At 54.7% G+C, this 25,906-nt stretch overlaps 2 protein-coding genes across 4 annotated transcripts in view; one reads left to right on the top strand and one right to left on the bottom strand.

The window, feature by feature from the left end:
* PODN (podocan) overlaps nucleotides 1-14,918 on the top strand; it is a 43,133-nt gene extending 28,215 nt beyond the window's left edge. The window contains exons 5-11 of the mRNA XM_072128351.1: nucleotides 4,804-4,913; nucleotides 7,238-7,394; nucleotides 8,569-8,684; nucleotides 12,127-12,784; nucleotides 13,462-13,610; nucleotides 14,129-14,286; nucleotides 14,741-14,918. Of these exons, the coding sequence (XP_071984452.1) occupies nucleotides 4,804-4,913; nucleotides 7,238-7,394; nucleotides 8,569-8,684; nucleotides 12,127-12,784; nucleotides 13,462-13,610; nucleotides 14,129-14,270 (1,332 nt within the window). The 3' untranslated portion in view covers nucleotides 14,271-14,286; nucleotides 14,741-14,918. The remainder of the gene's footprint in view (nucleotides 1-4,803; nucleotides 4,914-7,237; nucleotides 7,395-8,568; nucleotides 8,685-12,126; nucleotides 12,785-13,461; nucleotides 13,611-14,128; nucleotides 14,287-14,740) is intronic.
* Nucleotides 14,919-16,201: 1,283 nt separating this feature from the next.
* The window catches only part of SLC1A7 (solute carrier family 1 member 7), an 88,335-nt gene continuing 78,630 nt past the window's right edge, over nucleotides 16,202-25,906 (bottom strand). For all 3 annotated transcript variants that reach the window (XM_072128354.1, XM_072128352.1, XM_072128353.1), the window contains exon 11: nucleotides 16,202-18,799. In XM_072128354.1, coding sequence (XP_071984455.1) covers nucleotides 18,575-18,799 — 225 coding nt within the window. In that variant the 3' untranslated portion in view covers nucleotides 16,202-18,574. The remainder of the gene's footprint in view (nucleotides 18,800-25,906) is intronic.

Below are 25,906 nucleotides of genomic sequence, written 5' to 3'. Positions count from 1 at the left end.
GTGTAGAATGCGCTGTGCGGGGAGTCAGTAAGATCCTGCGTCCGATATCCTGCATGTGTTGCTTCCCCGCTCAGGTCCCAGGAGTTCACCTTCTTCTTCCTGGTGCATGTAAGTGCATTGTCCGTGTATAATGCACTGTGCGGTGAGTCACTAAGATCGTGCGCCCGATATCCTGCATGTGTCACTTCCCTGCTCAGGTCCCTGGAGTTCACCTTCTTCTTGCACCTGATATCCTGCATGTGTCGCTTCCCCGCTCAGGTCCCCGGAGTTCACCTTCTTCTTCCTGGTGCATGTAAGTGCTTGATCTTGCGACACAATTTCATTTTTAAATTCTGCGTTTTTTCCGTATCCGTCGGGTTTTCCAACATCCACGCCCTCCGTTTTCTGTTGCATGCAAGCCGGGGGCTGATGCACCACAATCGGATCGTGTGTGCCAAAAACCCGGGGGAATTTGGCACAAAACAGAAATATTTGGGGAACCAGACAGAATTTATATCTGGAAAATAATGGGACTGCAGCTCCTAGAGTAATAGAGGAGAGGACGGGAGTGTCAATCATTCTGCATCCAGGTGATTGGGACGTTCTCCTGCGTTGCGGCTGACTCCTCTTAGTGTCTGGAGAAGGGACAAGCGGAGGCCAATGGTGGGAGGTCGGGTGCAGACGCTGCGGGTCCACGGAGGCCACATAATACGTTGCGATGCTTCTCTGGCTCCGTCCGATGCTTCTTGCTTCCAACCTTCTCGCTAATAAAGTCCGGATTACGTGCGATGCGTCAAGGATTTGTCACGACTTTACAGCTTGTGAGCGCAGGAAGTGTCCGGATTTCATCCACTTTTAGCCTATTAACTCCAAAGGTGCTGGAGACACGCTAATTGTCTTACTGATTGTCTCTCCCATCATCCACAGCGGCAGAAATACACAGGGGGCGACCTACAGACCGAGGTCACAGGTCACAGAGACTAACCCCGAGAGGTGGGGGCGACCTACAGACCGAGGTCACAGGGCACAGATACTAACCCCAAGAGGTGAGGGCGACCTACAGACCGAGGTCACAGGGCACAGATACTAACCCCGAGAGGTGGTGGCGACCTACAGACCGAGGTCACAGGGCACAGATACTAACCCCGAGAGGTGGGGGCGACCTACAGACCGAGGTCACAGGGCACAGATACTAACCCCAAGAGGTGAGGGCGACCTACAGACCGAGGTCACAGGGCACAGAAACTAACCCCGAGAGGTGGGGGCGACCTACAGACTGAGGTCACAGGGCACAGATACTAACCCCGAGAGGTGGGGGCGACCTACAGACCGAGGTCACAGGGCACAGAAACGAACCCCGAGAGGTGGGGGCGACCTACAGACCGAGGTCACAGGGCACAGAAACGAACCCCGAGAGGTGGGGGCGACCTACAGACCGAGGTCACAGGGCGCAGAAACTAACCCCGAGAGGTGGGGGCGACCTACAGACCGAGGTCACAGGGCACAGAAACTAACTCCGAGAGGTGAGGGCGACCTACAGACCGAGGTCACAGGGCACAGATACTAACCCCAAGAGGTGAGGGCGACCTACAGACCGAGGTCACAGGGCACAGAAACTAACCCCGAGAGGTGGGGGCGACCTACAGACTGAGGTCACAGGGCACAGATACTAACCCCGAGAGGTGGGGGCGACCTACAGACCGAGGTCACAGGGCACAGAAACTAACTCCGAGAGGTGGGGGCGACCTACAGACCGAGGTCACAGGGCACAGATACTAACCCCAAGAGGTGAGGGCGACCTACAGACCGAGGTCACAGGGCACAGAAACTAACCCCGAGAGGTGGGGGCGACCTACAGACTGAGGTCACAGGGCACAGATACTAACCCCGAGAGGTGGGGGCGACCTACAGACCGAGGTCACAGGGCACAGAAACGAACCCCGAGAGGTGGGGGCGACCTACAGACCGAGGTCACAGGGCACAGAAACGAACCCCGAGAGGTGGGGGCGACCTACAGACCGAGGTCACAGGGCGCAGAAACTAACCCCGAGAGGTGGGGGCGACCTACAGACCGAGGTCACAGGGCACAGAAACTAACTCCGAGAGGTGAGGGCGACCTACAGACCGAGGTCACAGGGCACAGAAACTAACTCCGAGAGGTGAGGGCGACCTACAGACCGAGGTCACAGGGCACAGATACTAACCCCAAGAGGTGAGGGCGACCTACAGACCGAGGTCACAGGGCACAGAAACTAACCCCGAGAGGTGGGGGCGACCTACAGACTGAGGTCACAGGGCACAGATACTAACCCCGAGAGGTGGGGGCGACCTACAGACCGAGGTCACAGGGCACAGAAACTAACTCCGAGAGGTGGGGGCGACCTACAGACCGAGGTCACAGGGCACAGATACTAACCCCAAGAGGTGAGGGCGACCTACAGACCGAGGTCACAGGGCACAGAAACTAACCCCGAGAGGTGGGGGCGACCTACAGACTGAGGTCACAGGGCACAGATACTAACCCCGAGAGGTGGGGGCGACCTACAGACCGAGGTCACAGGGCACAGAAACGAACCCCGAGAGGTGGGGGCGACCTACAGACCGAGGTCACAGGGCACAGAAACGAACCCCGAGAGGTGGGGGCGACCTACAGACCGAGGTCACAGGGCGCAGAAACTAACCCCGAGAGGTGGGGGCGACCTACAGACCGAGGTCACAGGGCACAGAAACTAACTCCGAGAGGTGAGGGCGACCTACAGACCGAGGTCACAGAAACTAACCCCGAGAGGTGGGGGCGACCTACAGACCGAGGTCACAGGGCACAGAAACTAACCCCGAGAGGTGGGGGCGACCTAAAGACCGAGGTCACAGGTCACAGATACTAACCCCGAGAGGTGGGGGCGACCTACAGACTGAGGTCACAGGTCACAGATACTAACCCCGAGAGGTGGTGGCGACCTACAGACCGAGGTCACAGGGCACAGATACTAACCCCGAGAGGTGAGGGCGACCTACAGACTGAGGTCACAGGTCACAGATACTAACCCCGAGAGGTGGTGGCGACCTACAGACCGAGGTCACAGGGCACAGATACTAACCCTGAGAGGTGGGGGCGACCTACAGACCAAGGTCACGGGTCACAGAAACTAACTCCGAGAGGTGGGGGCCACCTACAGACTGAGGTCACAGGGCACAGATACTAACCCCGAGAGGTGGGGGCGACCTACAGACCGAGGTCACAGGGCACAGATACTAACCCCGAGAGGTGAGGGCGACCTACAGACCGAGGTCACAGGGCACAGATACTAACCCCGAGAGGTGAGGGCGACCTACAGACTGAGGTCACAGGGCACAGATACTAACCCCGAGAGGTGGGGCGACCTACAGACTGAGGTCACAGGGCACAGATACTAACCCCGAGAGGTGGGGCGTCATTCTACTACTAATATGTCATCCAGGATGAATGTGTGATACAGAGGGGTCTTAAACCACCTGCCCCTCAGGAAGGGGGAGAAATGTCCTTTCTAGAATTTTCTCTTTTATGTGAAATCTCACCCATCTACCTCCCAATCTCCTCCAAAGTCTGACAAATACGACTCTTCTCACTTCATTTTCACATGAGTCAAGTTTGGGAAGTATCTCGAGAAGCCCGGATCTTCTGTTCTCTAGAACCTAGAAACAGACTTTAGTGTCATTTTAAAGATAAAGGTCTCATCTTCCAGAGCACATCAGGATTGTGGCTCCACAGCTGAATATACAAGCTCCAGATAAAGATTTCCTACCTGTGTGTCCAGTTCTGTAGCTCACAGAAACACAAGACTGATGCCATCTGAAAGATGAGATTCTTATCTTTAATATGACACAGGAGCCATGTTTCCAGGTGCTACAGAACTGAAGATATTTTTTTTATTATAAGTAAATGTCCTTTCTAGAGAGAAGAGGTTCATATCCAACCTCAGGGGGCAAGTAGTTTACTGGGGTAAAAGCTGGTGACAGGTTCCCTATGAAGACAGATACATAAGGCAGAGTCCATTATAAATGAACAAGTGCAACTGTATCAGTTCCTCGCGGTTTCCTAGATCTCTGCTTGCTGTCCTGCTATAGGAAGCTTCATTGTTACTTCCAGCGCACAGAAATAGAGTAAACAGTGGGGGTCATTTACTAAGGGCCCGATTTGCGGTTTCCCGAAGTGTTACCCGAATATTTCCGATTTGCGCCGATTTCCCCTGAATTGCGCCGGGATTTTGGTGCACGCGATCAGATTGTGGCACATCGGCGCCGGCATGCACATGACGGAAATCGGGGGCGTGGCCGAACGAAAACCCGACGGATTCGGAAAAACCACCGCATTTAAAACAAAAAATGTGTTGCGAAAATTGCACTTACCTGCACCAGGTATTGGCCGGTGAATTTCAGGGCATTCCAGCGCGCCTCCGGGGAACTTCAGCACAGCAGCGCCACCTGGTGGACGGCGGAGGAACTACCTTCATAAATCCCATCCGGACCCGAATCTAGCGCAGAGAACGCGCCGCTGGATCGCGAACGGACCGGGTAAGTAAATCTGCCCCAATGAGCTTCCTATAGCAGGACAGCAAGCAGAGATCTAGGAAACCGCGAGGAACTGATACAGAAAGTATATTGGAAAATTCTAGAACTTTCACAAATAATATCAATAGTTTTCTGAAAGTGGACGACCCCTTTAAGCCTTGGGGCAGTCAGGACGCTGCACCCGTCTCCTGTGAAGCAGGTAAGTACCTGGAGAGACCTGACACACGAGCCTCATGATCCGTGAATTATCTCGCTCTCATCTTTTTCCATTTCCAGTTGACCCTGGCGCCCAGATTCCTGCCGACCTCTCTCATCAGCGCAGACTTCGCCGCCAACTTCATAACGAAAATCTATGGAATGACATTTGGACACAAACCAAATCTACGGTGAGACCAGGGGCGATGCACGTGCCTTTCACTCCTTCGGCCCCTTAAGTCCTTTTTGTGCGCTGAAGCCTTGAAATGGAGATACAGACACATTCTCAGCATTACAAGTAACTCAGAACCAGCTGATACATAGCCAGGTACAACGTGACTCATCTCAGGTACAACGTGACTCATCTCAGGTACAACGTGACTCATCTCAGGTACAACGTGACTCATCTCAGGTACAACGTGACTCATCTCAGGTACAACGTGACTCATCTCAGGTATAAAGTGACTCATCTCAGGTATAAAGTGACTCATCTCAGTGCATATGACTTTTTTTTATAGGTGAATGGATTAAATTTGACATAAATAGGGAATTCCAGAAAGGACATTTCATCCCTGACCTAAGGGAGCGAGTAGTAAAGGGGTAGATTCTGGTGACAGGTTCCCTTTAAGGCTTCCATTACCACCGCTCATTCCGCTGGCTGGATCTTGCTCTCAGTTCTCAATCGCATTTTATATGAAAACATGTTTTTTATTATTTTTGCTTCCATAATATTTTGTTGTCCCAGTTCCAATTTCCATATGAAATATTAACTCTTTGCCGGCAGCGGAGACCTGCGGGATGTAACACAGGGCGGATAATCTTTCATTGTATTCCTCATGTTTCCCTTTCACAAGTTCCTTCTGGGATAAAATCCCAAATACTTTCCTGTTCTCTACTGACCCGATATAAACCTGCACACACATGGCAGTCAGCGGGATGGAACAGGATATCAGCAGGACACAGCAGGACACCAGCAGGACACCAGCAGGACGCAGCAGGACATCAGCGGGACGCAGCAGGACATCAGCGGGACGCAGCAGGACATCAGCGGGACGCAGCAGGACATCAGCGGGACGCAGCAGGACATCAGCGGGACGCAGCAGGACATCAGCGGGACGCAGCAGGACATCAGCGGGACGCAGCAGGACATCAGCGGGACGCAGCAGGACATCAGCGGGACGCAGCAGGACATCAGCGGGACGCAGCAGGACGCAGCAGGACATCAGCGGGACACAGCAGGACGCAGCGGGACACAGCAGGACGCAGCGGGACACAGCAGGACATCAGCGGGACGCAGCAGGACATCAGCGGGACGCAGCAGGACGCAGCGGGACACAGCAGGACATCAGCGGGACGCAGCAGGACATCAGCGGGACGCAGCAGGACATCAGCGGGACGCAGCAGGACATCAGCAGGACACAGCGGGACACAGCAGGACATCAGCGGGACACAGCAGGACATCAGCAGGACGCAGCAGGACATCAGCAGAACACAGCAGGACATCAGCAGGACGCGGCAGGACATCAGCAGGACGCGGCAGGACATCAGCAGGACGCGGCAGGACATCAGCAGGACGCGGCAGGACATCAGCAGGACGCGGCAGGACATCAGCAGGACGCGGCAGGACATCAGCAGGACGCGGCAGGACATCAGCAGGACGCGGCAGGACATCAGCAGGACGCGGCAGGACATCAGCAGGACGCGGCAGGACATCAGCAGGACGCAGCAGGACATCAGCAGGACGCGGCAGGACATCAGCAGGACGCGGCAGGACATCAGCAGGACATCAGCAGAACACAGCAGGACGCGGCAGGACATCAGCAGGACGCGGCAGGACATCAGCAGGACATCAGCAGGATTCAGCAGGACATCAGCAGGATTCAGCAGGACATCAGCAGGACGCGGCAGGACGCGGCAGGACATCAGCAGGACGCGGCAGGACATCAGCAGGACGCGGCAGGACATCAGCAGGACGCGGCAGGACATCAGCAGGACGCGGCAGGACATCAGCAGGACGCGGCAGGACATCAGCAGGGCGCAGCAGGACATCAGCAGGATTCAGCAGGACATCAGCAGGATTCAGCAGGACATCAGCAGGATTCAGCAGGACATCAGCAGGACAAAGCGGGACACAGCAGGACATCAGCGGGACACAGCAGGACATCAGCGGGACACAGCAGGACATCAGCGGGACACAGCAGGACATCAGCGGGACACAGCAGAACACAGCAGAACACAGCAGGACGCGGCAGGACATCAGCAGGACGCGGCAGGACATCAGCAGGACGCGGCAGGACATCAGCAGGACGCGGCAGGACATCAGCAGGACGCGGCAGGACATCAGCAGGACGAGGCAGGACATCAGCAGGACGAGGCAGGACATCAGCAGGACGCGGCAGGGCACCTGCCGTGGGAAATGGATGGAAATTAATATGTAGATGAGAATATATAAAGGTGAATATGAATTACACAGGGAAAGTCTTCGGCGTTGTAGTTAATGGATCTTTGTCTTCAGGTCGGTTTATCTACACAACAACAAACTGACGGACGCCGGTCTCCCGGACAACATGTTCAACCGCTCGGACAACGTGGAGATCCTCATCATGTCCAGCAACTTCCTGAGACAAGTCCCCAAGAACCTTCCTCCTGCCCTGTACAGACTGCACCTGAAGGTAAGAGGAGCAGGAAGGTCTAGATAGTGAGCTCTGCGGCCACAGAACGGCATTCTGGGTACTTACCTGCAGGATCCGGGCGTGGCCTGTACAGACTGCACCTGAAGGTAAGAGGAGCAGGAAGGTCTAGATAGTGAGCTCTGCGGCTACAGAACGGCATTCTGGGTACTTACCTGCAGGATCCGGGCGTGGCCTGTACAGACTGCACCTGAAGGTAAGAGGAGCAGGAAGGTCTAGATAGTGAGCTCTGCGGCCACAGAACGGCATTCTGGGTACTTACCTGCAGGATGGGGGGCGTGGCCTGTACAGACTGCACCTGAAGGTAAGAGGAGCAGGAAGGTCTAGATAGTGAGCTCTGCAGCCACAGAACGGCATTCTGGGTACTTACCTGCAGGATCCGGGCGTGGCCTGTACAGACTGCACCTGAAGGTAAGAGGAGCAGGAAGGTCTAGATAGTGAGCTCTGCGGCCACAGAACGGCATTCTGGGTACTTACCTGCAGGATCGGGGGCGTGGCCTGTACAGACTGCACCTGAAGGTAAGAGGAGCAGGAAGGTCTAGATAGTGAGCTCTGCGGCCACAGAACGGCATTCTGGGTACTTACCTGCAGGATCGGGGGCGTGGCCTGTACAGACTGCACCTGAAGGTAAGAGGAGCAGGAAGGTCTAGATAGTGAGCTCTGCGGCCACAGAACGGCATTCTGGGTACTTACCTGCAGGATCGGGGACGTGGCCTGTACAGACTGCACCTGAAGGTAAGAGGAGCAGGAAGGTCTAGATAGTGAGCTCTGCGGCCACAGAACGGCATTCTGGGTACTTACCTGCAGGATCGGGGGCGTGGCCTGTACAGACTGCACCTGAAGGTAAGAGGAGCAGGAAGGTCTAGATAGTGAGCTCTGCGGCCACAGAACGGCATTCTGGGTACTTACCTGCAGGATCAGGGGCGTGGCCTGTACAGACTGCACCTGAAGGTAAGAGGAGCAGGAAGGTCTAGATAGTGAGCTCTGCGGCCACAGAACGGCATTCTGGGTACTTACCTGCAGGATCGGGGGCGTGGCCTGTGAATAAACCATCATGCAGTGTGATGCACATTGATATTTGATGGGATCTTCTCCTCGCTGACTCATTTCCATCATCTTCTAATTCTGGGGACAATAATGTATTTATCTCCTGCAGAATAACATGCTGGAGAAGATCCCACCCGGAGCGTTCACCCATCTCTTGGGCTTGCGAGAACTTTATCTGCAAAACAACTTTCTTTCCAATGAAGGAATGAACAACGAGACCTTCGTGTGAGTGGACCTGTAGATCATCTCCACACTGCACACCTAAAAATACCACAGTCACTGATAGTATAGTGTCCCACACTGTGCTCCAAAATAATATATATCCCTCCCATTACTGACCACACTGTGCTCCAAAATAATATATATCCCTCCTATTACTGACCACACTGCACACCTGAAAATACCACAGTCACTGACAGTATAGTGCCCCACACTGTGCTCCAAAATAATATATATCCCTCCCATTACTGACCACACTGTGCTCCAAAATAATATATATCCCTCCTATTACTGACCACACTGCACACCTGAAAATACCACAGTCACTGACAGTATAGTGTTCCACACTGTGCTCCAAAATAATATATATCCCTCCCATTACTGACCACACTGTGCTCCAAAATAATATATATCCCTCCCATTACTGACCACACTGCACACCTGAAAATACCACAGTCACTGACAGTATAGTGTCCCACACTGTGCTCCAAAATAATATATATCCCTCCCATTACTGACCACACTGTGCTCCAAAATAATATATATCCCTCCCATTTCTGACCACAATGTGCTCCAAAATAATATATATCCCTCCCATTACTGACCACACTGCACACCTGAAAATACCACAGTCACTGATAGTATAGTGTCCCACACTGTGCTCCAAAATAATATATATCCCTCCCATTACTGACCACACTGTGCTCCAAAATAATATATATCCCTCCCACAACTGACCACACTGTGCTCCAAAATAATATATATCCCTCCCATTACTGACCACACTTTGCTCCAAAATAATATATCCCTCCTATTACTAACCACACTGCACACCTGAAAATACCACAGTCACTGACAGTATAGTGTCCCACACTGTGCTCCAAAATAATATATATCCCTCCCATTACTGACCACACTGTGCTCCAAAATAATATATATCCCTCCCATTACTGACCACACTGTGCTCCAAAATAATATATATCCCTCCCATTACTGACCACACTGTGCTCCAAAATAATATATATCCCTCCCATTACTGACCACACTGCACACCTGAAAATACCACAGTCACTGACAGTATAGTGTCCCACACTGTGCTCCAAAATAATATATATCCCTCCCATTACTGACCACACTGTGCTCCAAAATAATATATATCCCTCCCACAACTGACCACCCTGTGCTCCAAAATGATATATATCCCTCCCATTACTGACCACACTGTGCTCCAAAATAATATATATCCCTCCTATTACTAACCACACTGCACACCTGAAAATACCACAGTCACTGACAGTATAGTGTCCTACACTGTGCTCCAAAATAATATATATCCCTCCCATTACTGACCACACTGTGCTCCAAAATAATATATATCCCTCCCATTACTGACCACACTGCACACCTGAAAATACCACAGTCACTGACAGTATAGTGTCCCACATTGTGCTCTAAAATAATATATATCCCTCCCATTACTGACCACACTGTGCTCCAAAATAATATATATCCCTCCCACAACTGACCACACTGTGCTCCAAAATAATATATATCCCTCCCATTACTGACCACACTGTGCTCCAAAATAATATATATCCCTCCCATTACTGACCACACTGTGCTCCAAAATAATATATATCCCTCCCATTACTGACCACACCGTGCTCCAAAATAATATATATCCCTCCCATTACTGACCACACTGCACACCTGAAAATACCACAGTCACTGACAGTATAGTGTCCCACACTGTGCTCCAAAATAATATATATCCCTCCCATTACTGACCACACTGTGCTCCAAAATAATATATATCCCTCCCATTACTGACCACACTGTGCTCCAAAATAATATATATCCCTCCCACAACTGACCACACTGTGCTCCAAAATAATATATATCCCTCCCATTACTGACCACACTGTGCTCCAAAATAATATATATCCCTATTACTGACCACACTGCACACCTGAAAATACCACAGTCACTGACAGTATAGTGTCCCACACTGTGCTCCAAAATAATATATATCCCTCCCATTACTGACCACACTGTGCTCCAAAATAATATATATCCCTCCCATTACTGACCACACTGTGCTCCAAAATAATATATATCCCTCCCATTACTGACCACACTGCACACCTGAAAATACCACAGTCACTGACAGTATAGTGTCCCACACTGTGCTCCAAAATAATATATATCCCTATTACTGACCACACTGCACACCTGAAAATACCACAGTCACTGACAGTATAGTGCTCCACAATAATATATATCCCTCCCATTACTGACCACACTATGCACCTTGTACATGACATATATACTATGCCCCCCATAAATACAGAATATAATACACCGGAATCCTATATATTTTACCCACTAATCTCATATATACAGTACAGGCGGTCCCCTACTTAAGGACACCCGACTTACAGACAACTCATAGTTACAGACAGACCGCTCTGACCTCTGGTGACCTCTCTGGATGTTACTATAGTCCCAGACTGCACTGATCAGCTGTGCGGTGTCTGTAATGAAGATTTATTGATAATTCTTGGTCCCATTGCAGCAAAAATTGTTTAAACTCCAAATGTCACTGGGACAAAATTTTTTTGTGTGGATCTACAATGATAAAATATACAGTTTCGACCTACATACAAATTCAACTTAAGAACAAACCTCCAGACCCTATCTTGTAGGTAACCCGGGGACTGCCTGTAATTTCCTTATATGTAGTCCCTGACAATGAGATACATACAGTGCCCCCTGACCTAGGAAGTGTTCATGGGAGGTGACAATCCTGGAGATACCGAGTCTTTTGTAGTTCTGTAATATTTTCCACCATCTCCAGGCGTCTATTCCAGAAGACTTGGAGACTGCGGTTCCTTATTAAAGGTCCTTTTAGGGACCTCGGGTCATGGGCGGATTCCACTGGGTTCATCCAAACCAATTGAGTAGACAGAAGGTCTAAGTTACCAGAAGAAGACCACATCCCCCCATACGTTGTGTGATAGGTGGCCCCCACCCCCCTGTCCACCACCCAAGCACCCCCCCTGTCCACCACCCAAGCACCCCCCTGTCCACCACCCAAGCACCCCCCCTGTCCACCACCCAAGCACCCCCCCTGTCCACCACCCAAGCACCCCCCCTGTCCACCACCCAAGCACCCCCCCTGTCCACCACCCAAGCACCCCCCTGTCCACCACCCAAGCACCCCCCCTGTCCACCACCCAAGCACCCCCCCTGTCCACCACCCAAGCACCCCCCCTGTCCACCACCCAAGCACCCCCCCTGTCCACCACCCAAGCACCCCCCCTGTCCACCACCCAAGCACCCCCCCTGTCCACCACCCAAGCACCCCCCTGTCCACCCCCCGGAGTCTCTGAGATGTGAAATGTCATGGCCTCCTCCATTGGGTCAAATGTTTTTCCTCTCATTTTAGGAACCTGAACAGATTGGAGTACCTGGACCTTTCCAGCAATAACCTGACGCACATTCCCATGGGTCTGCCCCGTAACATCGTCATCCTCCACCTGGAGAAGAACTCCATCAGGTACATCTCCAATAACGTCCTGACGCAGATCCGAAACCTGGAGTATCTGCTGCTGCACAACAACAAGCTGAGGGCGCGGATGATACATTCCGGAGCGTTCCTCGGCCTGAAGAAGCTGCACACGGTTCACATGTACAACAACTTGCTGGAGAAGGTCCCTGCAGGACTCCCCCGGAGGGTCAAGACGCTGATGCTCCTCCACAACCAGATCACGGGCATTTCTAAGGACGACTTCTCCACCACTTACCTCCTGGAGGACCTGAACCTCCGATACAATAAAATCACCAGCGGCGCCGTCCATAGAGACGCTTTCCGCAAACTGAGGCTCCTCAAGACCCTGGAATTATCCGGCAACTTCTTGAGATCTTTCCCGCATGGACTCCCCAAAAATTTGGAAATTCTGAGACTAAATGATAATGAAATCGGCTCCATACCACAAGACGCGTTGTCCGGGATGACGAAGCTCAAAGAACTTTACATGAAGAACAATAAACTGAAGATCAGCTCCATCTACCCCGGAGCCTGGGCGGAGCTGAGCGGCCTCCAGGTGAGAACCACCACGACCACCCCCCAAACCCATCGCTTAGAGGAACTTGGCTCCACGAGGAGCCTTACACTTTACACCCAATGGGACCCGCTAAGGGCCACCACATGTCCCCCCGATGGGACCCGCTAAGGGCCACCACATGTCCCCCCGATGGGACCCGCTGAGGGCCACCACATGTCCCCCCGATGGGACCCGCTGAGGGCCACCACATGTCCCCCCGATGGGACCCGCTGAGGGCCACCACATGTCCCCCCGATGGGACCAGCTGAGGGCCACCACATGTCCCCCCGATGGGACCAGCTTAGGGCCACCACATCTCCCCACCCAATGGGACCCGCTTAGGGCCACCACATCTCCCCACCCAATGGGACCCGCTTAGGGCCACCACATGTCCCCCCGATGGGACCCGCTTAGGGCCACCACATGTCCCCCCGATGGGACCCGCTTAGGGCCACCACATGTCCCCCCGATGGGACCCGCTTAGGGCCACCACATGTCCCCCCGATGGGACCCGCTTAGGGCCACCACATGTCCCCCCGATGGGACCCGCTTAGGGCCACCACATGTCCCCCCGATGGGACCCGCTTAGGGCCACCACATGTCCCCCCGATGGGACTAACCCAAATTTCATCTTCCTAAACTCTCGGCTGACAGAACATTTGCTTTCTTCCCTTCAGCTTCTTGACTTGTCTGGGAACCAGTTGTCTTACGTTCCGGCGGATCTCCCGGAGAGTCTGGAATATCTGTATCTGCAGAGTAACAGGATCTCCTCCCTCCCGGACAGCGCTTTCCACTCCTCTCCGAACCTAAAGGGCATTTTCCTCAGGTGACACAATGTCATGTCTGGATATTAAAGGGAGTGATTAAAGGGAATGATGCAGACTGTAGCCAGTTCTAGATGTTGGAGATATGTTGTCAGTAGCAGCAGGATTGTAAAACATGGATTTGCTTTTCAGGATTATAACTTGTCTAAGTGCACTGTGGGTGTGTCCTCCAGAGCCCCTCCCCTCTGTGCTGTACTATTCAACCAGATGCCGGCTATAGTCTATGCCCGGAAAAGAACTAAGACCTAAGAGAGATTGTTGCAGATAGTTAATTGCACAGGACACTCAGATAACCGTCCTTATTCACAGTCCTGCTGCCACTAACAGCACACACAAAGATCTCTCCAGACAAACACATAGCACAGAGCACAGCAGTGTGAGGACACGCCCCCAGTGCATTTAGAGAAGCTATAATCATGGGATATAAATCCATATATCACAGTCCTGCTGCTACTAACCCCACACACATAGGTCTGATCACACATGAGCATTGCTGACCCTCTGGTTTATTGTCCGGCAGGTTCAATGCTCTGACCCCGGAGTCGGTGATGGAATCCGCCTTCCAGGACCTGGAGAAGCTGCAGGTATTGGACATTGAGAACAATTTGGCTTTCAAAGTCACCAAGAAGAAAACGGATGAAGACACAGAAAAAGACGACTAAACCCAAAACCATTACGGTAAGGAAGAGAGATCATAACTCCCATCATCCGAATCCAGAGGATGTGACATCAGTGATGGAGGCGGCTCCCACAATCCTCTGGTCAGTGTCTTCCTTGGGCAGGGAGCTCCCCCTAGTGGAGTCTTCCGGTAGCCACAATTCTGGGAATAAGGAAATCCGTTCTCTAAGGTAACACTGATAACATTGCCTCCTTGTAAGCCGCCCCTATCATCAAGTGCGACCTACAAGAAGCCTAATAACATGACTCCCCTGCAGACGGCGCTGTACGATGTTTGGACCTGGTTGGGTCTCATTAGGATCAGGCAATGTTTTATATTTAACACCTTGGGAAACGTATTTGCATTTTTCCCAGAATTCCCCAGTGGAGCCTCTGGCTGTAAGTCGCCTTGGACTTACCTCCTGTATAGGGGATGACCTGGACCCGCTGTGACCTTCACATTTCCTTCCCTTAGGATCCTGTGACCTCGCACTTTGCTGAAGACTCTTATCCAATCACCATGAGAGACGCCCCCCGGACCCCGCAAAAGCTGGGCTTTTGTTCTATTTTTATATGAATTTATGTAGAAGCTTCTGATCTCCTGGACTGGCGGAACCAGGTCCGGTCCGGTGATAAATTATTTATATAGCGATCATCATTCTGATCCGAGTATTAATGCCCCATCCTGCACCGGATTATACACACATCATACGTCACTGCTCACAGCTGAGGGTTTGTTACAGTTGCTCTGTACCGAGTTTCTATTTATTTAGCATCTTTCACCATCGATGGACCCAACTCTGGAAGAAATGGTTCTGCTGGTTCTGTTATAATTCTTTGTAGGCCTCACCCGTCCTGAGTAATCAAGGTCAATAATATAATCTCGTTACTGTCAGATGGGCGGAGCCGAGTCATCGCCCAGGACCACCCATCTGACAGTAGAGAGCCTCATTAGCATAGTTTTAGTGACTGATACAATAATTAGTACAGATGAGGAGTCCCGAACTTTAAGTTAGGGTTTGGCAAATCTCTGCTCCTCTCCATGGCTGTGATTGGACAGGGGCGTGGCCTGGCTAGGGGCGTGGCTGATTATTGGCTGATGATTATTTGCATCACTGATTATTCCGGCAATATGTCAGAGTCACACAGGAGACACCTGAATCCAAACCCAAGGGTCCAGTCTGCTCATCTCTACCTATTGGCCTCTCTGCCGTCATATGGGTGGTCTTGGGATGGAGCAGGTAGCTTGGCCCGCCCAGTTGACAGAATAGAGGTAAAATGGATGACATTGCTCAGGCGGGAACCAGAGAGAAAATTCCACCTGCGCAGAATCCGTGAAGCGGCTCCCGGTGACGGTCCATAGAGGAGGCGAACGATCCACCGAGGGAACATCCCATCCACGTTCTACAAGGTGTCGGCCCTCGGCTCCTCAAGATGCATGAATACATTTACAACTGGGTGTAACCAAATAGTAACTCCGTAGTAAGGCACATTCCCAGGACTCCGGATAGTTCCATTATCTGTCATTATAAAATGTAATAAATCAGAGATTTCAGGGGGATTTGTGTTTCTTATACATAAACCCGACAGAACCCGACAGAACCAGGCTGGATACGACCTGGTGGACGGCGGAGGAACTGCCTTAATAAATCCCGGCCGGACCCAAATCCAGTGCAGAGCACGCGGCGCTGGATCGCAAATGGACCGGGTAAGTAAATCTGCCCCATGGTGTGTATATGGCGCACACCCTCCAGGCTGGATCCTGGGGCACTGAAACTTCACATAAAAGAGGAAATTCTTAAAAGGACGTTTCATCCCTGACCTGAGCGGTCGCGAGTTTATGGGGGAACCTCTGAACCCCAAAGTCCTTGTCCAGGGTAAACACGGGATTATTCCCGGCTCCGGGTGGTCTCAGTACAGAAAGGGACACAACACGAAAGTTTCTGAGTCATTTTATTACCTGAAAAAACATAAGAAACCAAACAAAAAAGAAACAAAAAATTGTCCATCAGTAATGATCCGGGAACCAGAACCAGAACCTTCCTCCATCTCACAAGATCCGATAGACCCGACAATGTGCCTCAATGACTCTACAGAACCACATGGAGAAGTTCTCCCCTTGCACTTACACTCCGGGGAGACGCGACCTCCATGCGCCCTGCAGTTCAGTCCTATGCGAGTGCACGAGCCGCAGTACCAGGCGCAGCCACTATGCAATGCACGGCAGCACTGGGGAGAAGGGTCCTCACACGTCTGGTCCCTGCGGGCGCTCGCTGCTCTCATCCTACATGTGAGATATTAGGCAACTACCCCCAGGACTGGGCAGTCACAGAAAGTCTTCAAAGGGAACCTGTCATCAGGATTTTACACATTAACCTAATGGCAGATTCCACCCAGGACCTGCAGAGAGATTTGTGCAGGACTGATTGTTGTCCTAAGGACGGACTCCCCCCCTCGGCTGTAGATCCAGAGGGGTCCTGGCTGCACCTCTCATCTGTCTTCTCCTGGTGAGAGGTGAAGGTTCGGGGGGCGGCCGGGTCCTGGTTCCGGGGTCTGATCCTCCTTCCAGTACAATCTGAGGCTTGTGCTCGGCTCCTCGGATGTTCCCGGACCTCGGCCTGGTGGACCCTTCATGGTGCAGAACCTGAGATATCACAGAGCAGGAGGATCCGGAGACCTGATTACACACCGGGGATTATATCCATCATCATCCATCATCATCATCATCATCCATCTCCATCATCTTCATCCATCATCATCATCTTCATCCCTCATCTTCATCCATCATCATCATCCATCATCCATCACCACCATCTTCATCCATCCATCATCATCCATCATCATCATCATCCATCATCCATCATCCATCACCACCATCTTCATCCATCCATCATCATCCATCATCATCATCATCCATCATCATCATCCATCATCTTCATCCATCATCATCATCTTCATCCATCATCATCATCCATCATCACCATCTTCATCCATCCATCATGATCATCATCCATCATCATCATCATCCATCATCATCATCATCCATCCTCATCCATCATCCATCATCATCCATCATCTTCATCCATCATCATCATCCCTCATCATAATCAGGACATTGGATCCTTCAGAGACTGAACTTCTGGAGGGAAAGTAAAGGGACGAATAATATCCCCCCCCCCTAATGTTCAGGTTATTATTTTTTTTATAAAAGTTTAAAATATCCAATAAATTTGTTTCCACTTGTTGTGGATTTTATATCTTTGTGGCAAAAGGATGAAAGGTCCAGGGGGCGATTACTTTTATATTTGTCTCATAGTCGCGGGAGAAGTTCTCGTTTCTGTCGGATCCTGGAGTCTTCCTCAGGACATAGTCTCCTCCTCCTTTGCCGGTTGTTGGCTTCGCTGATCCCGCGCATGCGCACACAAGCGCAGCTTTCTAACGGCTCCGGACGGGCACAATGGCGGCTCCTCGGCTTCACCGTGTCACTGCTGGTACCTAGGACATGACATGCGCAGAGAGAAGGCGAAGCCTCTGCTACCACTGAGGGAAGACCACGGCTATATGCGCATGCGCGAGATTATAAGACTGCCCCGGGCCCTATTACAGCCGTACAAACCAGTATAAAATGTGGTGGGGGCCGTGACCCCCCTGGATTATAATCCACCACTGACTCTGTGTGTAGGAGGGGGGGGTCTCCCTGTAGGTGAATCCTCGCATCCCTGCGACTCTGGGAGAGATTTACAAACTTTATTCCTGAGTGAAAATTGCTGAGAACTTTTTGATTGATGCGTCTAAGCCTGATGACAGGTTCCCTTAAAGGGATTGTACAAAATGAGTGGCTGTTACAGCAGATGGCAGAGAGCGGTGACCCGGCTCAGTCCACGGATCGCTGAGGCCACGATTTTTCTAGTTACATCGAGTTGATCACCAGATGAAAGGAACAGAACTCATCGTCCATTATATCAAAATAGAAGATCGGCCTAAACCCTACAAGACGCGGCGCGGTTCGCTGTGGGTCCAGGCGCAGGCTGTAGGCTCCGTGTTTCTTCTACTCTACACACAGACGGGTCACATTTTATAACGGATGAGGTTATTCCCGTAACGTTCACATCCCGTGTTCTATCTGCGCAGAACGATGGCGCCCACTGGATGGTGAAGACCCCGACCCCCACCCTGATGACCCAGACCCCATTCCATGGTGGCAGTCGGGTCTTTTATGTACAGAACCAGTGATTGGGGCCTGGTGGAGGGTCCTTGTCATCCCACCTCCAGGTGACGCTGGACCTTCTGGAGGAGCCGGTGACCCTCGTTACACGTTAGTCTCCAGTTCGCTGATCTCGATGGTGCAGTGATCCTTTTCCGTGCTTTTGTCGGGTGATTCTGGAACTTCGGGCTCCGGGTCCACTTCTACTTGGTGGAAATCCTGGTTTGTGTGGGAAAGGTGAGGGGCGCTGCGGCTCTTCGCGCACCCGTTCCGCTGGTACGCCATGATCTGGTGGATGCTTATTGGCTTGGTCTCACAAATCAGAGGAACCTGCAAAACAGAAGCTACAATGACCACGAGACGTGGAGGAGGAGGACGACCAACCTGCCACGTTAGGGGGCAGGTAGGTGCATCTCTATGGAGATGGGCAGGGGTAGATTGGGGGCCCCCACTGACCGGATAGCCGGGAGCAATAGGATTGTACAGAAGATATAGAGCGTGTATTATATCCTTGGATGAGGCTGCGGGTGCACATGGGCAGCAGATCTGACAGAAGTAACTGATACCGGGTCATGCGCTGCACATGTTCTTACAGACCAGGGTCCGATCCATGACTAGTTCTGTGTTTCTGGTCCTGGACACTGGAACAGAGACATGGAACACTCCGAGACTGGAACAGAAGGGGCAATGCAGGGGGCACCAGGAGGCACAATCTCGCCCCTGAGGCTGGTGGCTCATGTGGCCTCTCCCTAAGGCTGCGTGCACACCTGCAGGATTTCAGATGCAGCCGCCAGGAGTGGAGAGAGAATACAGGAGGAGCGGCCACTTAATGACAATCCTCACACATCATCATCCACACCGGCTCATGGCTCCAAAAACTGCATCTGAAAAACTGACCGTGTGGCTGCACCCCGAGGCACCAAGAAGATAATGGGGCAGATTTACTTACCTGGCCCATTCGCGATCCAGCGGCGCGTTCTCTGAACAGGATTCGGGTCCGGACGGGATTTATGAAGGCAGTTCCTCCGCCGTCCACCAGGTGGCGCTGCTGCGCTGAAAATCACCTGAACGCACCGGAATACACCGAGCTGGACCAGGTGAAGGTAAGCGCTTCACAAGCGACACATTTTCGGTTTTTAAATGCGGCGGTTTTTCCGAATACGTCGGGTTTTCGTTCGGCCACGCCCCCCGATTTCCGTCGCGTGCATGCCAGCGCCGATGCGCCACAATCCGATCGCGTGCGCCAAAATCCTGGGGCAATTCAGGTACAATCCGCGCAAATCGGAAATATTCGGGTAACACGTCGTGAAAACGCGAATCAGGCCCTTAGTAAATGACCCCCAATGTGTCTGTCCAGTCTATTAGGGGCCCCACAGAAGGGATCACCCAGAAGAATGATAGAAATCCCACCTGTCAGCGGGTTGTACATAGTGCAGCAGCCTCACTGATCCAGAGCTGCAGCACCACAAGCCACCTGTGCTCAGGTGGGGCGCTACTTCTGTTTAAATATGGAGGATAATTTTATTAGTGCATGTAGTTTTATAACTTTTTAATGTAATAAATTCCATTACTATGACCAAGAGGAGCACCGAGTGAGCACTCACAGCCCCTGAGCCCCGGCTGAGTGGTAGATACTGAGCCCCCGCTCCCTTGTCGCCCCTCGTTTCCTTCCTACCCCCCCCCCCCCCCGCATTGAATCCACATTAACTCCTACAATGTATCCGCATCGCTCGCTATGACCCAATCTGAGGAGAGATACAGATCACGTATCATCAGCCCCAGACAGGACGGTAACACACTGGACGCTACAGAAGGCGGGACGGAAGGGGTTAAATATCTCGGGGCGTCTATGACGGGAAATCAAAAGTCAAAGAATTTCCAGATTTCCGTTCTAACTCACAACAGGCTGAAAGATCAGTAAAAATAGTCCCAGACGAGAGGAAATAAAAGAGAAGCTCAGATGGAGGGGAGAGCGGAGGATGTGCAGGGGGAGAGCGGAGGATGTGCAGCGGGAGAGGGGAGAGCGGAGGATGTGCAGCGGGAGAGGGGAGAGCGGAGGATGTGCAGGGGGAGAGCGGAGGATGTGCAGGGGGAGAGGGGAGAGCGGAGGATGTGCAGCGGGAGAGGGGAGAGCGGAGGATGTGCAGCGGGAGAGGGGAGAGCGGAGGATGTGCAGGGGGAGAGCGGAGGATGTGCAGCGGGAGAGGGGAGAGCGGAGGATGTGCAGCGGGAGAGGGGAGAGCGGAGGATGTGCAGCGGGAGAGGGGAGAGCGGAGGATGTGCAGGGGGAGAGCGGAGGATGTGCAGCGGGAGAGGGGAGAGCGGAGGATGTGCAGCGGGAGAGGGGAGAGCGGAGGATGTGCAGGGGGAGAGCGGAGGATGTGCAGGGGGAGAGGGGAGAGCGGAGGATGTGCAGCGGGAGAGGGGAGAGCGGAGGATGTGCAGCGGGAGAGGGGAGAGCGGAGGATGTGCAGGGGGAGAGCGGAGGATGTGCAGCGGGAGAGGGGAGAGCGGAGGATGTGCAGCGGGAGAGGGGAGAGCGGAGGATGTGCAGCGGGAGAGGGGAGAGCGGAGGATGTGCAGGGGGAGAGCGGAGGATGTGCAGCGGGAGAGGGGAGAGCGGAGGATGTGCAGCGGGAGAGGGGAGAGCGGAGGATGTGCAGGGGGAGAGGGGAGAGCGGAGGATGTGCAGCGGGAGAGGGGAGAGCGGAGGATGTGCAGCGGGAGAGGGGAGAGCGGAGGATGTGCAGCGGGAGAGGGGAGAGCGGAGGATGTGCAGGGGGAGAGGGGAGAGCGGAGGATGTGCAGCGGGAGAGCGGAGGATGTGCAGGGGGAGAGGGGAGAGCGGAGGATGAGCAGGGGGAGAGCGGAGGATGTGCAGCGGGAGAGCGGAGGATGTGCAGCGGGAGAGGGGAGGATGTGCAGCGGGAGAGCGGAGGATGTGCAGCGGGAGAGGGGATGATGTGCAGCGGGAGAGCGGAGGATGTGCAGCGGGAGAGGGGAGAGCGGAGGATGTGCAGCGGGAGAGGGGAGAGCGGAGGATGTGCAGCGGGAGAGGGGAGAGCGGAGGATGTGCAGCGGGAGAGGGGAGAGCGGAGGATGTGCAGCGGGAGAGGGGAGAGCGGAGGATGTGCAGCGGGAGAGGGGAGAGCGGAGGATGTGCAGCGGGAGAGGGGAGAGCGGAGGATGTGCAGGGGGAGAGGGGAGAGCGGAGGATGTGCAGCGGGAGAGCGGAGGATGTGCAGGGGGAGAGGGGAGAGCGGAGGATGAGCAGGGGGAGAGCGGAGGATGTGCAGCGGGAGAGCGGAGGATGTGCAGCGGGAGAGCGGAGGATGTGCAGCGGGAGAGCGGAGGATGTGCAGCGGGAGAGGGGAGGATGTGCAGCGGGAGAGCGGAGGATGTGCAGCGGGAGAGGGGAGAGCGGAGGATGTGCAGCGGGAGAGGGGAGAGCGGAGGATGTGCAGCGGGAGAGGGGAGAGCGGAGGATGTGCAGCGGGAGAGGGGAGAGCGGAGGATGTGCAGCGGGAGAGGGGAGAGCGGAGGATGAGCAGGGGGAGAGGGGAGAGCGGAGGATGTGCAGCGGGAGAGGGGAGAGCGGAGGATGAGCAGGGGGAGAGCGGAGGATGTGCAGCGGGAGAGCGGAGGATGTGCAGCGGGAGAGCGGAGGATTGCAGCGGGAGAGGGGAGAGCGGAGGATGTGCAGCGGGAGAGGGGAGAGCGGAGGATGTGCAGCGGGAGAGGAGAGAGCGGAGGATGTGCAGCGGGAGAGGGAAGAGCGAAGGATGTGCAGTGGGAGAGGGGAGAGCGGAGGATGTGCAGCGGGAGAGGGGAGAGCGGAGGATGTGCAGCGGGAGAGGGGGAGAGCGGAGGATGTGCAGCGGGAGAGGGGAGAGCGGAGGATGTGCAGCGGGAGAGGGGAGAGCGGAGGATGTGCAGCGGAGAGCGAGGATGTGCAGCGGGAGAGCGGAGGATGTGCAGCGGGAGAGCGGAGGATGTGCAGCGGGAGAGGCGAGAGCGGAGGATGTGCAGCGGGAGAGGGCAGAGCGGAGGATGAGCAGGGGGAGACGGAGGATGTGCAGCGGGAGAGGGGAGAGGGGAGGATGTGCAGCGGGAGAGGAGAGAGCGGAGGATGTGCAGCGGGAGAGGGGAGAGCGGAGGATGTGCAGCGGGAGAGGGGAGAGCGGAGGATGTGCAGCGGGAGAGGGGAGAGCGGAGGATGTGCAGCGGGAGAGGGGAGAGCGGAGGATGTGCAGCGGGAGAGGGGAGAGCGGAGGATGTGCAGCGGAGAGGGGAGAGCGGAGGATGTGCAGGGGGAGAGCGGAGGATGTGCAGCGGGTGAGGGGAGAGCGGAGGATGTGCAGCGGGTGAGGGGAGAGCGGAGGATGTGCAGCGGGAGAGGGGAGAGCGGAGGATGTGCAGCGGGAGAGGGGAGAGCGGAGGATGTGCAGCGGAGAGGGGAGAGCGGAGGATGTGCAGCGAGAGAGCGGAGGATGTGCAGCGAGAGAGCGGAGGATGTGCAGCGAGAGAGCGGAGGATGTGCAGCGGGAGAGCGGAGGATGTGCAGCGGGAGAGCGGAGGATGTGCAGCGGGAGAGCGGAGGATGTGCAGCGGGAGAGCGGAGGATGTGCAGCGGGAGAGCGGAGGATGTGCAGCGGGAGAGGGGAGAGCGGAGGATGTGCAGCGGGAGAGGGGAGAGCGGAGGATGTGCAGCGGGGAGAGGGGAGAGCGGACGATGTGCAGCGGGAGAGGGGAGAGCGGACGATGTGCAGCGGGAGAGGGGAGAGCGGAGGATGTGCAGCGGGAGAGCGGAGGATGTGCAGCGGGAGAGGGGAGAGCGGAGGATGTGCAGCGGGAGAGGGGAGAGCGGAGGATGTGCAGCGGGAGAGGGGAGAGCGGAGGATGTGCAGCGGGAGAGGGGAGAGCGGAGGATGTGCAGCGGGAGAGGGGAGAGCGGAGGATGTGCAGCGGGAGAAGGGAGAGCGGAGGATGTGCAGCGGGAGAAGGGAGAGCGGAGGATGTGCAGCGGGAGAGGGGAGAGTGGAGGATGTGCAGGGGGAGAGGGGAGAGCGGAGGATGTGCAGCGAGAAAGGGGAGAGTAGAGGATGTGCAGCGGGAGAGGGGAGAGCGGAGGATGTGCAGCGGGAGCAGAGGATGTGCAGCGGGAGAGGGGAGAGCGGAGGATGTGCAGTGGGAGAGGGGAGAGCGGAGGATGTGCAGCGGGAGAGCGGAGGATGTGTAGGGGGAGAGCGGAGAGCAGAGGATGTGCAGCGGGAGAGGGGAGGATATGCAGGGGGAGAGGGGAGAGCGGAGGATGTGCAGCGGGAGAGCGGAGGATGTGCAGGGGGAGAGCGGAGGATGTGCAGGGGGAGAGCGGAGGATGTGCAGCGGGAGAGGGGAGAGCAGAGGATGTGCAGCAGGAGAAGGGAGAGCAGAGGATGTGCAGCGGGAGAGGGGAGAGCGGAGGATGTGCAGCGGGAGAGGGGAGAGCGGAGGATGTGCAGCGGGAGAGGGGAGAGCGGAGGATGTGCAGCGGGAGAGGGGAGAGCGGAGGATGTGCAGCGGGAGAAGGGAGAGCGGAGGATGTGCAGCAGGAGAGGGGGAGAGCGGAGGATGTGCAGCGGGAGAGGGGAGAGCGGAGGATGTGCAGCAGGAGAGGGGAGAGCGGAGGATGTGCAGCGGGAGAGGGGAGAGCGGAGGATGTGCAGCGGGAGAGGGGAGAGCGGAGGATGTGCAGCGGGAGAGGGGAGAGCGGAGGATGTGCAGCGGGAGAGGCGAGAGCAGAGGATGTGCAGCGGGAGAGGGGAGAGCGGAGGATGTGCAGCGGGAGAGGGGAGAGCGGAGGATGTGCAGCGGGAGAGGGGAGAGCGGAGGATGTGCAGCGGGAGAGGGGAGAGCGGAGGATGTGCAGCGGGAGAGGGGAGAGCGGAGGATGTGCAGCGGGAGAGGGGAGAGCGGAGGATGTGCAGCGGGAGAGGGAAGAGCGAACGATGTGCAGCGGGAGAGGGGAGAGCGGAGGATGTGCAGCGGGAGAGGGGAGAGCGGAGGAAGTGCAGCGGGAGAGGGGAGAGCGGAGGATGTGCAGGGGGAGAGCGGAGGATGTGCAGGGGGAGAGCGGAGGATGTGCAGGGGGAGAGTGGAGGATGTGCAGCGGGAGAGCGGAGGATGTGCAGCGAGAGAGCGGAGGATGTGCAGCGGGAGAGCGGAAGATGTGCAGCGGGAGAGCGGAGGATGTGCAGCGGGAGAGGGGAGAGCGGAGGATGTGCAGGGGGAGAGCGGAGGATGTGCAGGGGGAGAGTGGAGGATGTGCAGCGGGAGAGCGGAGGATGTGCAGCGAGAGAGCGGAGGATGTGCAGCGGGAGAGCGGAGGATGTGCAGCGGGAGAGGGGAGAGCGGAGGATGTGCAGCGGGAGAGGGGAGAGCCGAGGATGTGCAGCGGGAGAGGGGAGAGCGGAGGATGTGCAGCGGGAGAGGGGAGAGTGAAGGATGTGCAGGGGGAGAGGGGAGAGCGGAGGATGTGCAGCGAGAGAAAGGAGAGCGGAGGATGTGCAGCGGGAGAGGGGAGAGCGGAGAATGTGCAGCGGGAGAGGGAGAGCGGAGGATGTGCAGCGGGAGAGGGGAGAGCGGAGGATGTGCAGCGGGAGAGGGGAGAGCGGAGGATGTGCAGCGGGAGAGGGGAGAGCGGAGGATGTGCAGCGGGAGAGGGGAGAGCGGAGGATGTGCAGCGGGAGAGGGGAGAGCGGAGGATGTGCAGCGGGAGAAGGGAGAGCGGAGGATGTGCAGCGGGAGAGGGGAGAGCGGAGGATGTGCAGCGGGAGAGGGGAGAGCGGAGGATGTGCAGCGGGAGAGGGGAGAGCGGAGGATGTGCAGCGGGAGAGGGGAGAGCGGAGGATGTGCGATGTGCACATGTCACAGCTTATCACCTCCCTGTACAATGACCTCTATATAGATAACACTGACCCATCATTACATCACTACTGACTATAGATGATGTCACAGCTTATCTCCTCCCCCTCCCTGTACAATGACCTCTATATAGATAACACTGACCCATCATTACATCACTACTGACAATAGATGATGTCACAGCTTATCTCCTCCCCCTCCCTGTACAATGACCTCTATATAGATAACACTGACCCATCATTACATCACTACTGATGATGTCACAGCTTATCCCCTCCCCCTCCCTGTACAATGACCTCTATATAGATAATACTGACCCATCATTACATCACTACTGACAATAGATGATGTCACAGCTTATCTCCTCCCCTCCCTGTACAATGACCTCTATATAGATAACACTGACCCATCATTACATCACTACTGATGATGTCACAGCTTATCCCCTCCCCTCCCTGTACAATGACCTCTATATAGATAATACTGACCCATCATTACATCACTACTGACAATAGATGATGTCACAGCTTATCT

This window comes from Engystomops pustulosus, chromosome 10 (genome assembly GCF_040894005.1).
Source record: "Engystomops pustulosus chromosome 10, aEngPut4.maternal, whole genome shotgun sequence".
In the NCBI taxonomy this organism is placed as follows: domain Eukaryota; kingdom Metazoa; phylum Chordata; class Amphibia; order Anura; family Leptodactylidae; genus Engystomops; species Engystomops pustulosus.
Note: the sequence above shows the minus strand (reverse complement) of the source record. Positions and strands in the feature narration are given on the sequence as shown.